The sequence below is a fragment of the Parasteatoda tepidariorum genome, chromosome X2 (genome assembly GCF_043381705.1).
Source record: "Parasteatoda tepidariorum isolate YZ-2023 chromosome X2, CAS_Ptep_4.0, whole genome shotgun sequence".
Taxonomy (NCBI): domain Eukaryota; kingdom Metazoa; phylum Arthropoda; class Arachnida; order Araneae; family Theridiidae; genus Parasteatoda; species Parasteatoda tepidariorum.
The window spans coordinates 15,652,306-15,675,241 of NC_092215.1; the positions used below are offsets into that span (position 1 = coordinate 15,652,306).

At 28.4% G+C, this 22,936-nt stretch overlaps 1 protein-coding gene across 1 annotated transcript; it reads right to left on the bottom strand.

The window, feature by feature from the left end:
* Positions 1-957: 957 nt before the first annotated feature.
* On the bottom strand, positions 958-5,146 carry LOC107442100 (uncharacterized). The gene is made up of 2 exons (XM_016055571.3): positions 4,557-5,146; positions 958-1,704 (listed from the first exon to the last, which is right to left on the bottom strand). Exons 1-2 carry the CDS (start codon positions 4,689-4,691, stop codon positions 1,297-1,299), a joined length of 543 nt encoding a protein of 180 aa, XP_015911057.1. The 5' UTR covers positions 4,692-5,146; the 3' UTR covers positions 958-1,296.
* Between the last annotated feature and the right edge of the window lie 17,790 nt (positions 5,147-22,936).

A 22,936-nucleotide genomic window follows, 5' to 3' on the forward strand; every position in this document is an offset into this window, starting at 1 on the left:
TGCGAAATGAGTAAATCACGCCACTGATCGTTAATGTATGTTCGACTGCGTTTGCACTAACTATTAAGAAATAAATACTTTTAGTGGACTTTAGTACGGAAGGTCAAAGTTCTTCGAAAAAATCTTTTCCTGGAATTTGACGGTCAAAATGTACCTACAGTGAACCACATAATTGTTTAGCTCTACGAATTGTTCATCAATGAGTAGTACCTAAAAAATAAGCATGAGGTGTGTACTACTGTGCAATTGAAATTGGCAGCATTTCCACCAAATCGAACACTTATGAATCCGTTATATTTTGATTTTGAGCATCACGACTTATAAATAGTTAAAATGTATGAATAAAGGACTTTATAAACACAAAATACTTTAAAATATTGGTGAAATTAAAAATGTTGGAGAAATTTTTACTCTGCTTTTTTACTATCAGTGGGAAAAAAGCTGCAAAAAGATTCTGTAAAAATTCAGATTTTGCTGAAAAGCAAAATCTATTCCAAGTTAAAACTGCTAACAGATAATTTAAAAAGATTCTATAAAAATACAAATTTTCCTGAAAAGCAAAATCTATTCCAAGTTAAATTGCAAATAGATAATCTAATAAGATTTGGTAAAAATACACATTTTGCTGAAAAGCAAAATCCATTCCAAGTTAAACTTCAAATACAAATGAGCAGTTGACCACTTATTACGTACGGCAATTTGATGGTCTATTTAGACGGTTATTATAGAAAAGGGTAATTTATTGCTTGATTTATTGTGTTAGGAAAGTGATTTATCTTTAAAACTGAACAACGGAAGCATTTCCACTGAACTGTTTGTGAATGTTTAATGTTTGTGAATGCATAAAAATAAAGGCAATTTATTTTATGAATAAGTTTTATTAACGGGTATATAGATATATAAAGTGGATACAAGATATAAAATCCACATAAGGTAATCTTCAAAAATAATGCTCTGTATTGTTCAAAACTCTAAATATAGCCTTTGTTATTAAACATATTTTGTTTTTACGATGTGTCAACTCAAATAATCTTTAGATTTTAAAAATATTAAATAAAATTTTTGCAAAGTAAAAAGTCAAAATACAAGTTTTCCAACCTAAAAGATCTTAGCATAAATTTTATCTTTTGAAAAATCTAAATATTATCTTGCAATGTAACTAATATAAATATAATCATTGCATTCTAACAAACTAAATTTTTTTACTTTATATTAACCCTAGCCTTTAAACCCAACATTAATACTTTGCAGTCTCGAGTTTCTGCTGCAATTTGAAGAATTGTTTACAATTTCTTTTCATTGATATGAGTTATTATTATTATAATCCTCTGCATTACCTTCTATAATATTCATAACTGGTACAACTGATCCTAAAGGTTCAACTGATGACTCACGAACAGATTCATCAGTTGTTGCAGATTCATACGTTGGTAAAGAATAAAAACTTGATCCGTTGGGCAGAACATTTCTAGTACACTTTTCATAAGGTGGGGGGTTGTCAATGGACTGGAAAGGAGGTAAAATGTTAATTACTGCAGTTTCTTCTGGTGTTACACTATCATTTATTGGTGATACATTTGCAGAAAGTTGTGGCTGATGAAGTTGACTTCCAAGAAGTAAATTTTGATGATAAAAGCTTATTGCACGTGATGATATCATTTCACTTTTGACTTTACGTGCAATAGGTTGCAATTCTTTACACAGCTGAAAATTGAAATTTTTTTACATTAGAGAGAGCTGAAATCAATGACTTCTTACTAAATATTCAAAGTGGCAGAAAAAAATTTCCGGCTTTCCCTTTAAATATTTAAAGTGGCAGGAAAATATACTAGAAATTTACGACTTTTTCCTAAATATTTAAAGTGGCTACGTCAAAATTATAGGACTTTTTCTTAAATATTTGACCTTTTGACGCAGAAGGGACACAGGTGTCCCTTTTATATATTTTTTTCTGACTCTCTAATTACAAGTAAAAATATATTTTGATAAATTTTAATTGTAAGAAACAGTTTAATAGCAACTTAATTTTTTTTTAGATTATATTAATCATATTTCTTAATATTATAAAAAATCCTAATTTTTTTAAATTCATATTTAAGAAATCATTTAATTGATTTTTTGAATTAAAAAAATTTCAATGATGAATAAATGTTTCTCTTAGATCGAAATTGCTGCAAATAAGTGCAAATTTTAAATTTTTTTTACATATTTTTATATTAAATTAATAAAAAATACCATTAAAATTATAATTTTTTTTGTGCAACTTAACCATCAATTTGCTGATGCTATAACTGAAATTAAATATTTGAAGAAAAAATGTAAATTAAGTTATAATTATCAAAAAATCAATTAAAACAGCAACACACAAAACATTAAGAACACAATAAAATGAAGATTGCTATAAAAGGAGGAATGTACGGTCATGATATATTTCATTCACTCTTTTTGCGAAATGTAAGTCTCTTTGGTCAGTTTATTTCAGCTTTACGACTTGATTTTTTTTTTTTTTTTGAATGATCAAAACTAAGTTATTTATCTAACTAACTAAACTGAGAACCAAGTTAAATACCCACTGGAATCAAATTATAATTTTAAATGCATTTTTTACCTTTGATGCATTATTTTAATGACATGGTAAAGAAAAAGAAGACAACGAGGCTCTATACGAAGAAGGCTTCATGTAAGTTTTTGATTGTACTTTAATTTTAATTTAACACTCAAACTGGTACTTTTATGCAATTTTAAAATTTGATGCTTTATTATACTCACGACCTTTTAATTATAATGTTGGCGGAACAAAATTTTTTTTAACGATTTCGAATTAAAAATGAAGAAATATTCCATGTCAGTGTAGGGGCAGTTTCTGCCAGCTGGTGGTAAAATACCATAGTGTTCCTAATTCGATTATGTGTTGCTGTTTCAGTGGATTCTGGTGATAATATATGAAGGGTTTCGCAATTTGAACTCATAATACATACTTTGAGAATCCTTGTAAAATTAAAGATCGCTAAGAATATGCTTTAGAGGTCACAGATGCGAGGAAAATATTTATGCGAGGAAAATAAAATAAAACCGTTATCTAAAGCTAATGAATCACTTAAAGTTATGCATTGACAACATCAAAATTTGCTTGATTGCCTGATTCTAATATTAATCACCTTTCTCCCACTATCTGTTATCTCGAATTAATAAAATAGGTTTTGATGTTTGAAAGCGTGTTTTTCTATAAAGTAATTTGATATACAGTCAACCCCGCTTAAAGGAATGACATCAATTCCAGCCAAATCGGGTTAAGCGGGTTATTCGATTTAAAGGGGAGTGCAATATTCAATCTTAAATTCTGAATTTTTGCGAAATTATACTTTTTAATGGTATTTAAATGTATTGTATAACGTTTTGATTAAATAAACTTAGTTTTATGATCAATAAACAATTATAATTAAAACCGTCTGCGTTAGTATCATTAAATATTAAAGTCATTTAAAGTTACAAAAAAATAAATCAGTGTTAGTGAAAGTATAATGTAGGGACAAAAATATTATTTGATCCCTTCCAGAAAAATCTATAGTTGAAGCCTGTTTTTTATACCCGTTTAATTCGTCAATTTATCAAAAGTAAATATTCACTTTCTATTAAAATTTTCATGACTTTTGTGCGTATTCTTTTTAAAACATTCAGAATTTTTTTTACTTATTTATTTTTTTTTAATCTTCGAAACTTGTGAAATTCTAAATTAATACGCTATTTCTGTTAAGGATTTTTTTTAAAATTTATTTTTTATAAGATTCATTGTTTTGTTTTTCCCCGATTAATTTAAATCATTCCTTTTTGCTCTCAACATTCAACCAACTCAAACTTATTCACTGGATTAAACAATTATTCTATTTAAGAGAAAGACACTGAAACTTTTTCTTATCAAAGCTAATAGTGCATCCGGAGGGGACCACAAGTCTTGACCACAAGACAAATCACTCTATCCCTTTTTTATCTCATCGAAATGAGTGAAGAAAATGAAAGAGGGGTAAAACCCCCTTCGTTTACTTCAATGCAGCAAGATTTTATTAATTTTTCAACTTTACCCCAAACACCTACTAATGAATAAGAAGTCCCTATTGAAATGACCACCTATTGTATCCTTATCTTAACTGAAAAAGGGAAATTCCATTTTGGCTGGCCAAACATTTCTCAAAAATCAAAAATTTTTTCATTTCAGTACCTCTTCTTTACGCAATTAGGCGGGGGCAAAAAAACAACAAATAACCGTTTAAACGAGGAAGTTTAACATTAGTTTGATATTAAATGATTTGGTTCCTTTAAATTTTATTCGTATAAACGGGTTATTCGATTATCCGATATGCGATTAAGTGGGACGACTGTATTACAATGTTTTTTTCTGCACTTAAATAATAACTTGTTGCTCCTAATGTGTATGACATTATTTTTGACAAGGATTATAAAAATACGTGAAGGGTGATGATTGTGGAGCACCTAGAATAATATATTTTCTTTCACCTCAATAAAACAAAAATCTTTTTGTTGTTCGAAACACTTCTTACCATATGTAATCCCACTCCTGAATAATAGAGGACGAGAAAAGCTGGAATGTAAAGAACGATAAGTGAAGTTTCAAAGTAGATATCCAAAACTTTCGAAGAAGCCAAATAAAGGAGGAATGCAAAAACACCAAGCATTCCCAGAAATAAGACCAACGGACTTAAGATTTCTTTCTTAACTCTTCCATTATTATGAATCTGAAAATAAAAGACATAGTTTTTACAGGGCAACTCATTATAGTGGTTATAAATTTGAAACAGAGCACATCAGGAGGAGTGAGAATTTGCCAGGCAATCCATGTTTCAAAAATGACAAAATACTCCTTTCGGGGGCATTTTTCTTTTATGGACTCGAGAATCTTTAAACTGGTACTTATCTAAATCAAATCATTTTTATATTTGTATATAAGTTTTATATTTATTATAGCCAAAAGTTGCATTTAAACTTGCACAGAAATAGTTGTCATATCGCGATTGACTGATTTGGTGACCAACTTGGCGAGCTTGTGAAGCTCATAATAGGGATGCGCCCCTAAAGGCGTTTGGTGATATTTTCGGACATGGATTGGTGTACATTTTTCAAACCTTATGGTGTGTCCTACTTCCTCTCTAAGTCTGTAATCTCTGTACTCAATTCTCAATGGTATATTTTTTGATTTATTGAATGGTTCTAAATAGATATGGTCAAAAATTGGAGTATTTTCAGATCTAGTCGACAAACAATATAAATATTAACCAAAGTTTAATAATATTTGGTATGTACGATTCTAAAAATCCTGAATAGATTTTTATATAACGATCAGATGCTTACGTTCTAAGACTCGGTGGCCGGGATAGCATGGCTGATAGGGCGTTGGGCCAATGTTCGAGAGGTCTTGAGTTTGATTCCCATCGGCTGAAGACTCCCTGTGTACAAAATGGTGATTGGTGCTTGCTAAACCTGTCAGGGATCCTCCAAGTTTCCTTAACAAATCAGTACCTCTGGGGGTACTAGATCGAAGATTGATTGTGTTTTGGGTCAGGTCAAAAGTACGATCTGCGGATGGATGATTAGTGTGTGAATGTGTCCACCCTGGAAAACGGGGTGTGACGTATGTATGTTTTCTTCGGGTCATCCTCAAGTATTTTTCCCTGACCATCGACAATAGCCCATTGAGCAGCTTTAGTGCGAAGTAAATATAGTACTCAAATACAGTACGTAAATACAGTAAGACTCAATCTAAATGATTAGTGGTTCAAATGCCTAACTTTACCTTTTAACTTTTGCCTAACCTAACTTTAACTTTTATAACTTTTGTGGTTCAAATGTCTAACTTAAATATGTTAATTAGCTAGTGCTAGTCGTGATGGAACAGGGGATAGAGCGTTCGCCTTCCAATGTGGTGAACCCGGATTCGAATCCCAGCGATGGCTGATCGTTGTGAATTCCGCATTCGGCTTGCACCGACCACAGTACTGAAGTAAAACATCCTCAGTGGTAGACAAATCAAGGGTTAGAGTCCCCATGCCGTCTGGTTAACTGTGGAAGGTTTTCGTGGTTCTCAGCTCCATCAAACGTAAATGCAAGTTGGTTTCATCAAAAAGTCCTCCACGGAGGCAAATTTCGACCAATACTTGATCCAGGAGTCCCTTACCTTCTGGATTGCGTTTAAAACTACAAGGCTACCGAGTTCAACATTTAGGTCATAAACTCGAAACTGGGTAGGCTGCTCAACGATGGTTATAAAATAAAAATTAGCTGCAGCGGATTATTTTCAAACTATGAAATTAGACATCTCTGAAGATGCATACTTTTTTTTGCTGGATTTAGATTGCTAACTATCAAAGTATGGGGATTGTCACTGTTTGGTCGAAAAATAACACCCCTTTATGTGAATTTCATTTTTACGTATTTCACCCTATCCCAAGAAAATATTTTTGTTAGGTGATAATTCAAGAGCAAAATATAATTTTTAATAATTATTTACAATTTTTTATTATTCTTTATTATTTCATATAAAAATAGATGAACATTTTTTAGAATGTTAGGAGAAATTTTGTATTGCATTGTTGTTTTAAAATTTACGTGAACGTTATTATAAATTTAGCAAAATATAAAATAACATTGTAATCTGTTAAATAGTGTCTGAGTGAGTTGACAATACTTAAAATTAAAAGTTGCATATAAAAGTATATTAAAATATTAAAAGCAACATATTAAAATGATATTAAAATATTAAAAGTTGTGTATTTAAAATTTGATTAAAAATTAACAATCTAACCGTTTTTGTTCAAACTTTCTGTTTTGCCTTGTAAATGTACAATCTTTAAAATAATGTAAAAAATTGTATACCTCAAAATTCAAAATTTTTTCGACTATTTTTAAATAGAATAATAATAAATTGTAATTAAAAATTCTTTTAAGCATGGAATTATCTTTGGATAAAAGAGTTTTATACTTGCGTAGAAACTTTTAAAATTTACTTAAAAAGTTCTCCTAGAGATTTGGCGAAGTGCGCAAAAAGTACAATTAATATGAAAGGATTCAAACTTTAGACTGCTTTCTGATCAAAGTATTGGGACTTATATTTTAAGGGGCAAGAATCAAAATGAGTAAAAAAAAAAATGTTTATTCATACAAATTGCATTTTTATGCCTAACTTCACACCTTAAAATATCATTTGCGCTAATTAATTAGCATATTTTTTAGATCGCTCTTTTAAACCATCGAAATTTTGGATCATCAACCCTAGCTCTTGAAGATCCGATGGCTAGTTCCAGGGCCGGATTACCCAATAGGCCAGACTAGTCCATGGCCTGGGGCCCCCAATGATTAGGGGCCCCTTAATGCATTTTTTTCGGAAATAAATTTAAAAAAATAAGGAAAAACAATGATTTTTTTAAAAAAAAAATCAATTTCAAATATATATTAATAAAAAACGATATTTTCTTTACATAATGAATTACATAATTATAACATTATGTTTTACATATTTTTTTTTACATATTTTGCGCTAATTAATAAACATATTTTTTTAGATCGCTCTCTTAAACCATCAAAATTTCGGATCATCAACACTAGCGCTTGAAGGTCCGATGGCTAGTTCCAGGGCCGGATTACCCAATAGGCCAGACTAGGCCATGGCCTGGGGCCCCCAATGATTAGGGGCCCCTTATGAATTTTTTTGGAGATGAATTTAAAAAAATTAAGAAAAACAATGATTTTTTTAAAAAAAAATCAATTTCAAATATATATTAATAAAAAATATATTAATAATTTTTTTACATAATGTATTACATAATTATAACATTATGTTTTACATAGTTTCTTTACATGTTTACATAAATTTTTTCCGAATTTTATGATTATTTTTTAGTTCTAATTTAACAAAATAAAGTAAAATTTAATTTATTATTATTTATTTTTATTTTAAATATGTTTTCTTAAATGAAAAGATATATAAATACTTTATTTGAATAAATAAAAAATATACGAGAAAAAAAATTTAATCTTAGGGCCCCAAAAATTTGAATGGCCTTGGGCCCCGCGTATGCTTAATCCCGCCCAGGCTAGTTCAAAATTTATTCAGAGTGTTTCCTTTTTTTTTTCGCACACCGTGCACAAGGAGCAATGCATTCTTTTTTAGTTTAACAATGCACTATTTTACTACCAAAAACATTTGAGATGTTTATTCTAATGTATTAGACATGCGCTAGTACTAAAGGTTCAAATTTTATCTAAGTTAATTTTATCTAAGTTTTTATTTAAATACAAATTCTAAGTTCAAATTTTATCAAATGGCTCTGAACTTGAAACAGTATATACTCTTTTTTGTGCAAAATGCATGATTTCAAAAGTGATGTGTAGGGTAAAATTTGTGAGAGTAACACAGGCGTGAAATAAATTTTTTTTCCAGAATATTAGAAAATATTAATAATAAGTCAATATTTAATAATAACAAAATATACACGGGGAGCAATTTTGACAAACAGTGCGTCGATCGGTTGTCGAGTGGGCAAAAAAGTCTTTAATTGTCCTAACTAATATTTAGTAGCGATCGATAATTTTGCCTTATTCAAATTACTATACATATAAATAAATGCATTACGAGGATAAAAATAAAAGAAGAGAAACTAAACTAAGAAAGAAATTTTCAAGAATAAGTACTTACCTCTGAACAAAACTTTCGAATAAATTCGCAGCGAAAATATTCCATATCGATATTTACTATCCCAAGAAGTTCACTAAAGAACAATATTTAAATATGAACTTCACCTTCAAAGGTTTGATTGAAAATGATTCAAACAAATGTTCGCAGCTTATTTATATACTTACGCGATTATGCAATTATACTTCGAAAAAATGCTTTCCGGATATCAAATATTATTTTTTTAACTCGAATGTATGAATAAAAATAAGTAAAAAAAGAGCTTTCCCACGGTTTTAAACATAAATTTTTTACATTTAAAGTATTTCATTTTATTTCTCTTTTAAATATTTTTGTTATTTTTTTTAAGTGAAAGTGTCATGAAATCAGAAATTATTTAGGAAACAAGCTTCCCTAAACTTGACATTTTTTTTTAATGTTTTCTTCTAGACTTTAAACAAACAAAATAATATATTTGATCTTCGAAATGAAACATTTCACATAATTATTGGTAAGTACTATATCAATATTATTCTGTTTTTTAAATCAGAAAAGATAATGAAAAATTAATTAATTATAAAACGACTTTACAATTTCTTACAACTGGACAAATTCTGGACAACTGGACAAACTTTTTTATTCAAAAATTTTGCAAGATTTTATTTTGATGCTCGTTTAAAATATTTCATTGTGGGGTAAACTAACCAGTGAAGAAACACTTAAGCTTCGCTTGCCTTTTAAAAAATCATATTAATTTCAAAATTCGTAATTTCAGTTAAATAACAGTGTCAACATATTTGTTATTAATTGCAAATTATGTAACAAAATTGTAGAAAACTTACATAATATTGTTTTAAAGTTTTGGAGGTTCAAATAACAAGTAGTAAGAAGACCAAGTGAAGGAATAGCTCTTAATAGTGAATGAACACCCAGTAAAGGAACACTTAATTTTGGTTATTTTTTAATGCTCTTTATGAATTTATAAGCCATACAAATATTTAAAAACAAGCCTATTCTTGAAATTATAACATATAAATACTTGGAAAATGTTAACTTTTTTTTGTAATCATGAATTGAAAATTAAAGTGTCAACATATTAACACATACTGTTCATTCACTGGGAAATCTATGCCCAGTAAAGGAACATGCCTGTTCCCTTACTGGTTAGAAGTTGTTTTTCGTATTTTTAACATACTTTTGATGCGGAACACAAAAGGTGCAAGAAAATCAAAATTTATCTTTTATTTTCATTAACTTAGAAAAAAAACCAGTAAAGGAACACTTGTTCCTTCACCCCCTTATCTCAGTACTTTATTATGCTATGGTGCTTTAAAAAAAAAACTTAACTTCAATAACTATATTTTGAATTCTCCTTTTCACAGTTAGAAAAATAAAACTATTACATGCAATTAATTCCACTTCAAACATATAAATACAAACACTCACCTTATAATTTTTTCTAATGAACAAGGTGTTTCACAAATAATAACTAATTTAAAATTTTTTCCAGAGAAGTCTTTGTGACCAGGTAATCCAAAACATTGCTAGATGACTTCCTGTTGTTTGGCAGTAAGCTATTGTTACCAATCAATCTAAAGAAAAACTTTCAAATTCTTATTTTTAATCAATATATATGAAATGTTCCTTCACTGGTTGGTTTACCCTATTTCTAGGAATAATTTTTTTTTTAAAAAAATATTAAAAATATAATGGTTGATTTAATTAGATAGAAATTAATCTCAATTGTTTATTACATTTTAACAGAAATTTTCTTTATAAAAGTCAAGATACAATTCTGCCCTAGTGCTCATGGTTTTCAAATGCTCGTTAATGGAGCATTTAGTTTCTCTCGAAAAATTATTTAAATTATAAAAGTAATCAAGTTACTAAATAGCTATAAAATCAGTTGACACACTTTTTGACCCCTGAACATATTTAAGTCTTTTACCTAGAACTTTTTGTCACTTATTAATAACTAATTAAATCAAATTATTGGTTGTATTTTCAAATACACTTCTGCTTAAATGTTCAAGTGCATAATTTAGATGAGAGGTTTAGTTTGTCAATCTCCATGTCTGAACGGGGGTTCGAATTCCAGCGTAGACACCACAATATTTCCACAATATATATTATATGAAAATTATCCGTTGAATATCTTAAATTATTTTTGACACCCACAAACCAGTATCTGAAAATAATCTTCAGATTACATTTTGAAGATTTTCATCAAATTATTTTCTTCAGATTATATTCTTAATAACATCATAAGAATATAGGTTTAAGAAGTGGGCAAAATAACTTGAGATATTCTAAATTTTTTTTAAAAAGAAAATCAAGCGATTTCTTTCAAATTTTGTATTTTGCCATTTAAAATTATAATCTTAAAAAATGATGTGAAAACGTGTATACTTTACACTTCAAAATTGTTTGACTATTATCAATTAAATTAATTAAAATTAATAAAAAATATTGTATGAATGGTCATGCTTAAAACTCATGATGAGTTATAACTACTTAGTAGTATTTTGTTTGTATTATCTTAACCTATTTTCATACCAAATTTTGTTTAAATTGGTGTTATTGGTGTCTAAGTAAATCCAAATATGTAAAGTCAATATTTTTGAAATTTTTTTTTTAATTTTCTTGTTTTCTTTTTACAATTTAAGGCAACTTATGACGAGTTTAAACTGTGAACTAGCACTTTGTTTGTTTGTTGTAAGTTATAGTTATGCCGAATTTCGTTTCAATTAGTCAAACAGCTGTGGAGATAATAAACGAAATCTGTGAATTCTCTTAATTTTAAGCACCAGTTGATGAATTATGACCAATATGGAACAACATACCTGATAATAAATGACAAGAGTCGTGGTGGCTGAAGGGACATAGCGTTCGCCTTCAAATGAGGTAAACCGGGTTCGAATTTCAGCGATGGCTGGTCGATTCGAATTCCGCAACCGGCTCGCCCTGACCGGAGTGCTGACGTATTTTTCTCCATGTAACTAAACTGCCGGTTAGTTCATCAAAACGTCCTCCACGATAGCAAAATGTCCCTCAATACTTGATCCAGGAATCTCCTTGTCTTCTGGATGGGGTTTAAACTTACAAGGCAACGGAATTGTACGTTGGTAGTCGTAAGCACAAAATTGGCTCGGCTGTTCAACGACGGTTATAAAATAAAATAATAAATGACAAACTTACACGAATACATTTTATGTAAGTTACCACAAAATTTAAATGGAGAAAAAAGACACAGAGATTTTTTGAAGTATATATTTGATATGTTACAAATAACGAAATTTTTATTAATAAAAAAGTCATTAAACACAGACAATCATTTGCTTTTATATAACAATGAGTTAAGAAATATTCTTTAAGTGGTTATAACAGTAAATATGCACGTGAAATAATAATAACATTTTTAAGTTCCTTAAATCTGAGGCACATTACAAAACTGTTAATAGCTCATATTGTATGCTTCCTCATGGACTCTGTTGATAATATGTAATATAAATTATATCTGAAAAAATTAAAACCTTAAGACCAGTAAATTCCTGTAAAAATTATTTGGGAGAAACTCTTTGTTATTTGAATTATTTTATGTGTTGTACATAAATTGTTTATATGGGCTGATAGCTTATTATAAATAGCATACAATACATACCCACTTTAAAAATGTGAAGAAATTTTCAAGCTCAAAATATGTTTTAGTGATAATATAAATTTATTAAACAATTTTAACACTTCTAAATTGTTCTACTGGCTCTAATTTCTAACAGCAAGATCTCATTTGCAAAAGGTATTGAAGAAGAACAGCTTCAACCTATTGTTAATTGCGTGCTATATTTTATAGTAAATATATAAATGGTTTAACATAAAAAGAGGAAATTTAAATTCCAAACGAAATTCAGTTATTTCTTATTTAATACAGATATTTAAACTTAATCATAAAGTATGAATGATGAAATTTTGTATGGAACAACACTTTTGATGAATTTGCTATTATTTAAAATTCAAAGGATTTTAAATAGTAGCGAAAATAAGAAAGCAGACACAAACATAGTTACTATAATTAGCAATAAGAATTTTTTATCAATCAGAATTATTTCACATTTTAGTTCGAATACAAAAAATGAATATATTTTACTATTCAAATGGAAATTAATTCATTTTATTATAATATATCATGCAGCATTTTGCTTTCATTTTCAACATTACTCAACGCTAAAATTTTTTATATTAATATCAGTTTAACTTTATTTAAAAACTATCTACAAAAAGATATTTTTTAAATTTATAATTATTTTTGTATTCACAAGAAAATAAATCGTATTATTGCAATCTTTGCCTTCATCTTGAACAAATTGCATCATAAAAATTATACGTTATAATATTTGTTAACGAGAGTTATCTTTGTATTAACAAGAAAAAATAAACATAATATTATAATAATTTTCATAGTGAAAATCTGTGTCTAAACGTATAAACGAGAAAACATCTTTGTTAAAACGGCAAGAAAAAAACGACATAATATTATTATCGCTCTGATTTCAAACAAATTTCTTTCTTAAAATTTCTCTCCAAAATAATATTTGTAAACGAGAAAACATCTTTGTCATAACTAAAAGAAATAAAAGTAAAGCATAATATTATTATTAATATCATCTTAAGCAAATTTCATTGCTAAAATTTCTCCCCAAAATAATATTTGTAAACGAGAAAACATCTTTGTCATAACGAGTAGAATAAAAAAAAAGAAAAAAAATAATATTATTATAGTTTTGAAATTAAACAAATTTCAATGATAAATCTTTCTTCAAAATAATATTTGTAAACGAAAAAACATCTTTGCCATAACGAGAAGGAAAAAAGTAAAACGTAATATCATTATCATCAGAAACAAATTTCATTGTTAAAATCTTTCCCATAATATTATATTTGTAAACGAGAAAACATCTTTGTTATAACAACAAGAAGAAAAAAAAACATCATATTATTATCGATTTCATCTAAAACAAATTTCATCCTTAACAACTCTCCCAAAAATAATATTTGTAAACGAGAAAACATCTTTGTCATAACAGTATTATTATTATTTCTAGAGTTAAAGATTCTCTCCAAACTAATATTTGAAAACGAGAGAACGTCTTTGACTAAGCGAGAAGAAGAAAAAAAAGTTAACTGTGTTGAATGTGTTTAAATGACAATAATTTTTTATAATTTTTGAGATATTAAAAAAAAATTATAATTAAATATTTAAGAAAACAATGCTTTTCCGTTATTTTTTTTTTAAATACACGAAATGATTTTTTTCTTCAAAAATTTCAATATTATGTTTTATTAAGCCAACAATATACATATTGCAATTTTTATTTGATAAACTTTCACGGGGCCAAAATGAGTCATTACGGTTTTAGTGAAATTTCTTAGAAATTTTTAAGAAATGTTTAACATGACTATTTCTATATATTTTCACAAAATTCTGAGTAAATGTTTACATTGAGTGACGTCAGGGTATCCCAATAATTTTGGCACAGCCGCAACGCAAGAGCTAGATTGGTTTCCTTGATTCATTTTGTTTTCATATTTACGTAAAATGCTACCAAGTTTGAATTCAGTGGGTAAAGAAATGGTTAAGCAGAAAGGCATCCACGACGAAGAATAGTTTGTGATCATGTCTAAGTCTTAAAATACTTAAGGATTAAAAAAAATTTATGATTTTTTAGTGGTAACCCAGCTCGGAATCAACTCAAAATTGGGACACACTACCTCGATTAGGCACCTCTGAGTTGCTTTAGAAGTCAAGATGTTGTGTGCAAGCTTTAGAGAAATCCACAACCTTTTGTGATTGGTTCAAATTTAATAATACTGTTGTGTAGTCGATTAACAAATCTTTAATATAAATTTTTTTCAAATGTGTGCATTATAATAAAACAATAATCATCTTGAGTTTGAATTAAATATTTCGATAAAATTTTTGTTATAGAACATGAAAACAGACCTTTAAAAATGTCTTAAGCGGTAAAAAATTTGTAATTTCAGGCATAATGTGTCGAAATTTTCGACACTGATTGAAATTTTTTTCGTAAAATATTTTAATTATTAAACATAAAAACAGCCTAAAAACAGAAATTTTGGAATCACATTCAGAAAAAAATATTCAATCTATATTTAATGCTGCCTAATTTATTTTAGAAAAATTTCAGATTAATCTTTATAATATTGAAATTTTTTAACAATTCAAAAACATAAATTAGTCTATGAATACAGCTTAATAATTTTAGAAAAGCTTAAAGCAATTATCTATCAATAGCTTAATAATCTGATACATTGACCCATTTCTCTACTCAAATTTCCAAATTGTCATTAATTGATGATTTATGTTGGTCTTCTGTTGTTATATGTATATCTTTTCGTTTAAAATATAATCTCTTTTTTAATGATATTTCAAGAGCATACAAACTAAATTGAATCTTCTTGCTAGAGATTAAGATAGAGTTTTGACTTTGGAGAATTAAAACAGATATTAAAACCAATAAAACAATAGTACAAGGCCAATACTGGAAAAAAAATTATGATTTAGGGGAGGTATTACGGATACTACGCTATCAGATTTCAAATTATTTGACGCAACGTTTTTAAGTGATAAAAATTTAAATAAAGTCTACATTGCAATTTTCTAATACTTAGCTGTAAAGCAAATTGAATTTTATTGACACGATATTAAAATTGCACACATTTTGCAACTGTAACGCAGATGATTACGTCATTTATAAAATATAAAATCTTGTTAAAAGGCATTTTTTTAAAATTTAATGTTAAAAAATGACAGGGGTCCCCTAGTATGTTAATGGCAGATGACATAGTGAAAAAATTGCAATGAAAAAAACACCTTTCCTTCATAAAAAATTTGTTGCCTGTGATTTTGCAAGATATTACTTGCAACCTGCTTGATACCATTTTGAAATCTGATGTTCATCAGCTAAACAAATGTTTAATTATGAAAAAGTTAAAGTTTGGGTCAAAACTCCCCCATGCCAAATCTCCCATGTTTCCCCTACCTCATATATAAGTGAAATAGGCAAAAGAGAAATTGTTTGGAATATATTTACAAAGTAATTACACTTTTGATATCAATTGCAAAACAGAAAACGATTTTGATCTGAAGGCCACTATTTGCCGGAATAAATATTTGAAAAACATAATTATGTTATTTGACCAATACTAAAAAAGCTAGCTTTGGAATATACATATATATATGACTGGCACAGTTCCTTAATACCCACAATTGCATTATAGAACAAAATTTCGAATACTCCTTTTATTTATGAGGTAGAAATAATTATTATCCAAAAACCTGAATGCACATCGTTTTGACTAAAATGTCACCAAAATGGCCGACAATTTGAAAAAACAATTTAAGATAAATGAAAGGAGTTTAAATGTATATATCGCTGCGTTCCATTAAGAAAATCTGAGAATTTATTTTAAACATTTTTCGAAATTAGTTAAAAAGTTCAACAACAGATGACGTTCCTGATTTCCTAATCAGATTTCAAAATAAATTTCTCAGAATATAAAGCAACTAATTGGTTCTTTGAACTTGAATTTGAACAGTATATTATGCTTAATAAATAATTATTTAAATTGTTAAATTAAGGGATAATAAAAATTGTTTAATTATAGGACAGTAAAAATTTTGTAGTAAATTCTTATAAGACAACAATACACTTTAACCGGCTTACTTGATTATTATTAATAACATACTTTTATAAAAAAACATCAGTATAGGAAAAACCAGACAATGGTCGTTAAATTATACCGCCCAATTACTTCCACCGAATACCCGGCAGATGCCCTCCTCATCCGGATGTTGTCCCGGTTACTTTTAAAAATTAATGTCGATTGCTAAAACTTTGTCTTCCTTATTTAATAAATGAAAATGATTTCCGCAACTACTTGTTGCATCAAGAAAAAAGTTTCAACTAATACTAAAAAATTATAATCACTTTAATTGAAAGTATAATATAATTATATTTCATACTTCGCAAGTTTTTCATTTGGCATTGGTTAAAATACCTTGGCAATCTATGAAATATAGTATCGATTTTCTGGCAATCTGTGACATATACGTCAATCTGTGGCATATATGTCATTTTTTAGGCAATCTGTGAAATATATGTCAATCTGGGGTATATATGTCATTTTTTAGGCAATCTGTGAAATATATGTCATATCGTAATTTTCCGGTCGGTTTTCAGCTTTGTATTCAATGCCAGATTTTCAGCTTTGCTGTTATCAGATACGTTTTTTTATTTCAATATTCATTAAGATTTTAAGAGTAGTTTTGATAACAATTGATGGGTAACAGTTGATTTAATTATTCACATGTTTTTACAATCTTGAATTCTAATTCTTTCCACTTTGCAAATCACATGATTAACTCTAATCAGTAATCCCTGCTATTACCCTAAACAACTGGCATATAAGAATCTGGATGTTACATTTATCGGAGAATTTACCTATTTGTAGACAATACGACTTACAACTCAGTTGAGAATATGAATTCCTTCAGTGTAAAGGACAAAAACTTACTAGAAACATAAGCTAGTTGGAATAGTTCAAATAAAATTATAAACATCTATATAAGGGGCCGTTCAAAAAGTACGTACACAAAAATGGAGAAATTTTANATTACAGCGTCTCTTTAAAATGTATTTATAGAGATTTCATACTATAAGATTATATTTTAGTATAAAAAACAAAAACAAAAAACAAAATTTAATCAATGTTCGTAAATTGAAAAAATCGGGAAAAATTTAAACTTGGTATTTTGTCATTTAAAGTATGTCACAAAGAAAAAAAATTCATGTTCGCGATTTTTTTCTTGCTTTTTTAGGGTGTAAAATAGAAGAAAATTCATGTAGAAATAGCGTGCCCCCCCCCCCATTTTTTTTTGTANCCTGAGGGCAGTCTTCTTTTTTTTTTCTTTTTTTTTTTGGCCGTCTAGTTAGCGTTTATTTGTAGAATTGTTCATAGGTCAATCTGTGGCATAGATACCATTTTTTAGGCAATCTATGAAATATATGTCATATCGTAATTTTCCGGTCGGTTTTCAGCTTTGTATTTCAATGCCAGATTTTCAGCTTTGCTGTTATCATGTACGTAAATGATTAAAATTTTTTTTTAAATTTCAATATGCATTAAGATTTTAAGAGTAGTTTTGGTAACAGTTGATGGTTAACAGTTGATTTAATTATTCATATGTTTTTGCAATCTTGAATTCTAATTCCTTCCACTTTGCAAATCACATGATTAACGCTAATCACTAATCCCTGTTATTACCCTTAACAACTGGCATATAAGAATCTGGATGTTACATTTATCGGAGAATTTACCTATTTGTAGACAATACGACTAACAACTCAGTTGAGAATATGAATTCCTTCAGTGTAAAGGACAAAAACTTACTAGAAACATAAGCTAGTTGGAATAGTTCAAATAAAATTATAAACATCTATATAAAACCCTTTTTTAACAATTAAAATAATGCAAACCCTTTCGCCTACACATAATTTTCTTTCACGATTTCCTCTTGTTTTTAAACAAAAATTTAATTTTCCCATTGTCTGTTGCTGCAATTACATTGTGTATATTTAGGAAAACTTAAACATTCATTAAATTATATCTGTTTAATTTTAAAATCATTCGATGAATTTATATGTTTCCTTTCATTTTATATCTCCTTTTCTTCGTCAAAATAGTTTAATGACTCAAATTTCTTTTCTAAAAGTACAGATTATTCTTATCTGTTCATTTATTAGAGAAATTTAGTCCCGCAGTGGACTGATCGTTAAGACACGGTTCCCAGTAGATCACCGAAGTCAAGCATCACTGGCTGCAGTCATTGTGCGGGTGGGTGACCACTTGGATCAGTCTGCGTAGGGACCGGGGGTGTGTGGTATTGGTCCTCGTTAAACTGTGCTACCGTAAAGTGCTCGACTTCGTGCGCAGGTCGTCGGGCTACCGAAGCGGGGGTGCCATCCCCTCCGCAGAGGATCAAAATTGTGATGGCATGTCTTCGGATCATCCTCCGGGATGTTTCCCAGACCGTCGCCAATAGCCCATTGTGCAGCTCTAGTGCGACGTAAATTAACAACAACAACAACGAATTAGAGAAATTTAAATTTAGACAAGAAAATTCGAAAATAATATCATAATCAATAACTTAAATAAAAGATTTTGAACATAGCTTCTGAAGCAATGTCACAAAATATCAGTTATTTTATTACATATTTGCATACGCAATATGCAAGGTAAAATAATTTCTATTGGTCTGATAGTCTATGGTAAGTTAAGAATTAAAACTCAAAAATTTTAAAATACTTTAATAGGCGTAAAACCTAGTGTAAATTAAGGGTAATTAATAATTTTAAATATTGGTCTACTACCCCTCTGATGTTACATTCTATAATGACGGTGTTTTATGATAACTAAAATGCTCTAATCTTAATTGAATTTTCTCCTATTAATTTAAATATACCTACGGGGAGGCAGAGGAATTTTTTAATAAATTAGAATTAATTTCTTAACATTTGCACTAAGCTGACAATTTCTAAAAAGGATTTGAAAATTTTTATATTTGAACTTAAATGCACCACAGATGACTCAAAAGGAAATAATTTTGTTTTGTCCTTATGAGCATAAAGTATAAAACAAGAAACATATATCAAAATATTTCATGGCCTTGCCATTTGAAGTAAGTTAAATAAGTTTAAATTATGAATGATATTTAATAAGTAATTTTTCAGATAGAAATATGTAAAATAACAAAGATAGTTTCAAACCATATGTGATAATAAAATAACTTAACATAGATGATAATTTGAATGAAAAATTTATTAACTATTTAATAATGAAGAAATGATCACATAAGATATTTATGAGACATACTTAAACCATAAACAACAATTTTGATCACAGATATATGAAATAGAGTCAGATCACAAACATTAATTTAAAATTGCGTTCTGTGAGATAGCTCTAAATCATATAATAAATAATTTATTCAAGACATTGAAATGTTAAATACAAGCAAATACAATATAATTTAGATAACTTATATTGATACCAAGTTGTAATGCTAAATGAAAGGGATGATTATCTACTATATCACAAAATAATGTAATTTGTGTGCAAATTAAGCAATGCAATTTATGAATAATATAAACAATGTCAGTTGTATATTGCATTACATAAGATAATTTTTTAATAAATAGCGAAGAATGTTTAAAAAGCTAAAAATATCTACAATGTCTAAGTATTTGACAATCAATAATATTTGTAAGCTTTAACTTGAATTAGATATTTTGGCAGTAAGTGAAATTGAAAGATTTTATTTTTATCTAATATCTACCGTTTTTAAAAATTAAATGGGAAGTAATTTACTAATTCTAATACCATAATTGGTGCAAAAAGCATAAATGATGATATTGAAGTTAAAGGCCCAATTACAGTGTTAAACTTTTAGAAATCATTTTATTTTTACATGATTAAAGAAAAGCGTAAAGCATGCATAAAACTCAAAATGAAAATTCTTGAATTTTTTTTTTCTGATGGTTAGATTTTTATGCAGTAAAATGCGGTGTTAAAAATTCCAGGGTTTGATCTTACATAAGTTAATTTCTGCAGATGATATTTTGAGTTACGATATCCAAAATCGTGACAAAAATCTGACGAATTTTCAGCGAGATCAATCACGTTAACCATAGAATTAAAATCAGGGAGCCAGTTATTTTCTCAAATGAAACGAAAACAGTTAAAGGAAGTGAATAGACATAATAAAAGATGGCTTTTAGCCTTATCTGACCGATAAGTTTATTTGATACTTTTAATCCTTAATTCAATGTGATTTGCTCCGATAATAATTTCAATAACATATTTTGTGTTATTTCTCTTATTACGTTTAGATATTTCTTGGAGCCGGGATAGGTCGGTAGGGCGCTGGGCCCATGTCCGAGAGTTCGTGGGTTGGAACAAGGGGTTTAAATAAATGATAATTTCCAGGTCAGAGCCGTGATGGTTCAGGGGATAGAGCGTTTGCCTTCTAATGAGGTGAACCAAGTTCGAATCTTAGCAATGGCGGGTGGCTACGAAATCTGCACCCGGCTTGGATCCCAGTTTGTTTTCCTTGACGTAAAATATTCTCAGTGGTAGACGGATCATGAGTTAGAACCCTCTTGCTGTTAGACTAACCATGGGAGGTTTCGTGGTTTTCCTCTCCTTGTGATGCAAATGCGGGCTAGTTCCATCAAAAAGTCCTCAATGGAGGTAAATTTCTCCCAATCCTTGATACAGGAGTTCTTTACTTTATATTGTACTTTTTATTTTATTTTACTTATATTTTACTCTTTACGTTTTGGTGCACTTTTTACTATACTTTAATTTTCTTATCTTTTTACTTCACTAGCCCCCGATAATAACACATTGTATATTGAAAAAGCAATAAAAGATCTGAGCAATAAAAAATCAGAAATATTGTTTTCTTAAATTTTTATGTCTCAGTAGCTATTCAACCAATTCCTTTCCAAATTTTAGATTTTGTCATTTAATATTACACTTTCTTAAAGAATGTAAGCTTTCTCAAATTTAAATTTCAAATCTTTCAATCATTGTCTTAAACTATGTAATAGTAAATAGCGAAATAATTATCAAACATTATTTTTTAATTTAAATTATCTCTTGGTAAACTATTTTTTGAATAAGTGCAAAAAAATCAATTCACGTTATTAGTTTTAGAGGAAAAGCTAAAAATAACATTGGAGTCTAAACTTCTTATTAGAATAATTAAAATATCAGTTTTTTTTAACACGTTCACGCCGGGTGTTGCGCCTGAAAGCGGGACGGAAAAGAGAAAATACTGGTAGAAGAACTATTTCAATATTAGATAATATTCGGGAGGAGTTAATCTATTCTCAACAATTAAAATTCCCTGTAAGGAAATTTATCACGGCGAAGAAGCAATTCAATATAAAAATTGCATCCGTTAAAAACAATTGGTAGTTATGGATTTTTATTATTCCCGGAAAAAAACTAAAAAATGAAATTTATTGTTACCAGTTTTTACTCCGGTGCGCTGCCAAGATGAGACAATCTAGCGTGACCCACCGGTGGGTCACATCGGCGTGAACGTGTTATAGTAATGATTAAAATATAAGTAACAATTTAGATGCAATAAAAATGAATTCATGATGTAAATAAATCGCATATCTTTTTTCTTCCTTTTTATAAGTGGACCACCTGACTATATTATAGATAAACATTAAAATTGAAATAAATTATTTTAATTTTATATTTTGAGACTTTTTCTTTGTGCTAAGATATTTGAAAATTTTTTTTTTAACGCAAACTATCTTTTTCTTGTTGTTAAAATTTAATCGTGAAAAACTTAAAAATGTTAAAAATAAAATTAACACTTTTTGTTTTTGTTCAGCTAACTATTCATTGTATCAAAAATGATGGAAAATTTTTCTCCTTATCTACGAGTACAAGTTGACCACCTCTGTCATTTGATACTAGATAGCTACGGCGCAGGTAGTCAACTTACCCATATTTTACTGTATTATAAGGAATAATAAAAGCATATCCAGAGTTGTCAACTTTTACGATCGTTGAGAAAATATTTTTATTTACATTTTGAAGCAACGTTTATATTTTAACGTTTAAATCGTAATTTAAAAAATTAAATCTTACATTTTTTGAACCAATCATAACAAATTAATAATTTAAACATATGTATTTAAGAATCATTAGTTCTGCTTTTATGCCTATAAAAATTGTCGAAGTAGATCATTTTTTAAAAAACCTTACCCTTAATACTTTGTAATTTATATTTTTATAAGTTTGTAAAATCAGCTGGTAGGTATGCTTTACTAAAATTTAAATTTATGTTTTAACACATTTTCTTTGTGCTAAAATAATTTCAAATTAATTTTTTTTAACCTAAAACTAGTTTTTTTTAAAAAAAATATTAACCCATTTGTGCCTTGTGTCCTTTTTAAAGGTTGATTTTTTTTTCAAAAAGAAAAAAAGTGGTACAGTGCAGAACCAGTTATCCGGAAATCAGAAAACCGGAAAACCAAAAAACCGGAACAAAATTCGATAAATTTTCAGCTATTTTTAAAAAAATAAATTTTTTTCCTCATAAGATTTTAGGATTTTTCTTCCTTTTTTGAAAGATGTTTACCATGTAAACCAAGC

Excerpts from the sequence above, each read along its gene's own strand:
- LOC107442100 (XM_016055571.3), bottom strand. The coding sequence starts at position 4,691 with ATGCTTGGTGTTTTTGCATTCCTCCTTTATTTGGCTTCTTCGAAAGTT. Across the intron at positions 1,705-4,556 it reads CAGGAGTGGGATTACATATG|CTGTGTAAAGAATTGCAACC; the intron begins GTAAGAAGTGTT and ends TTCAATTTTCAG.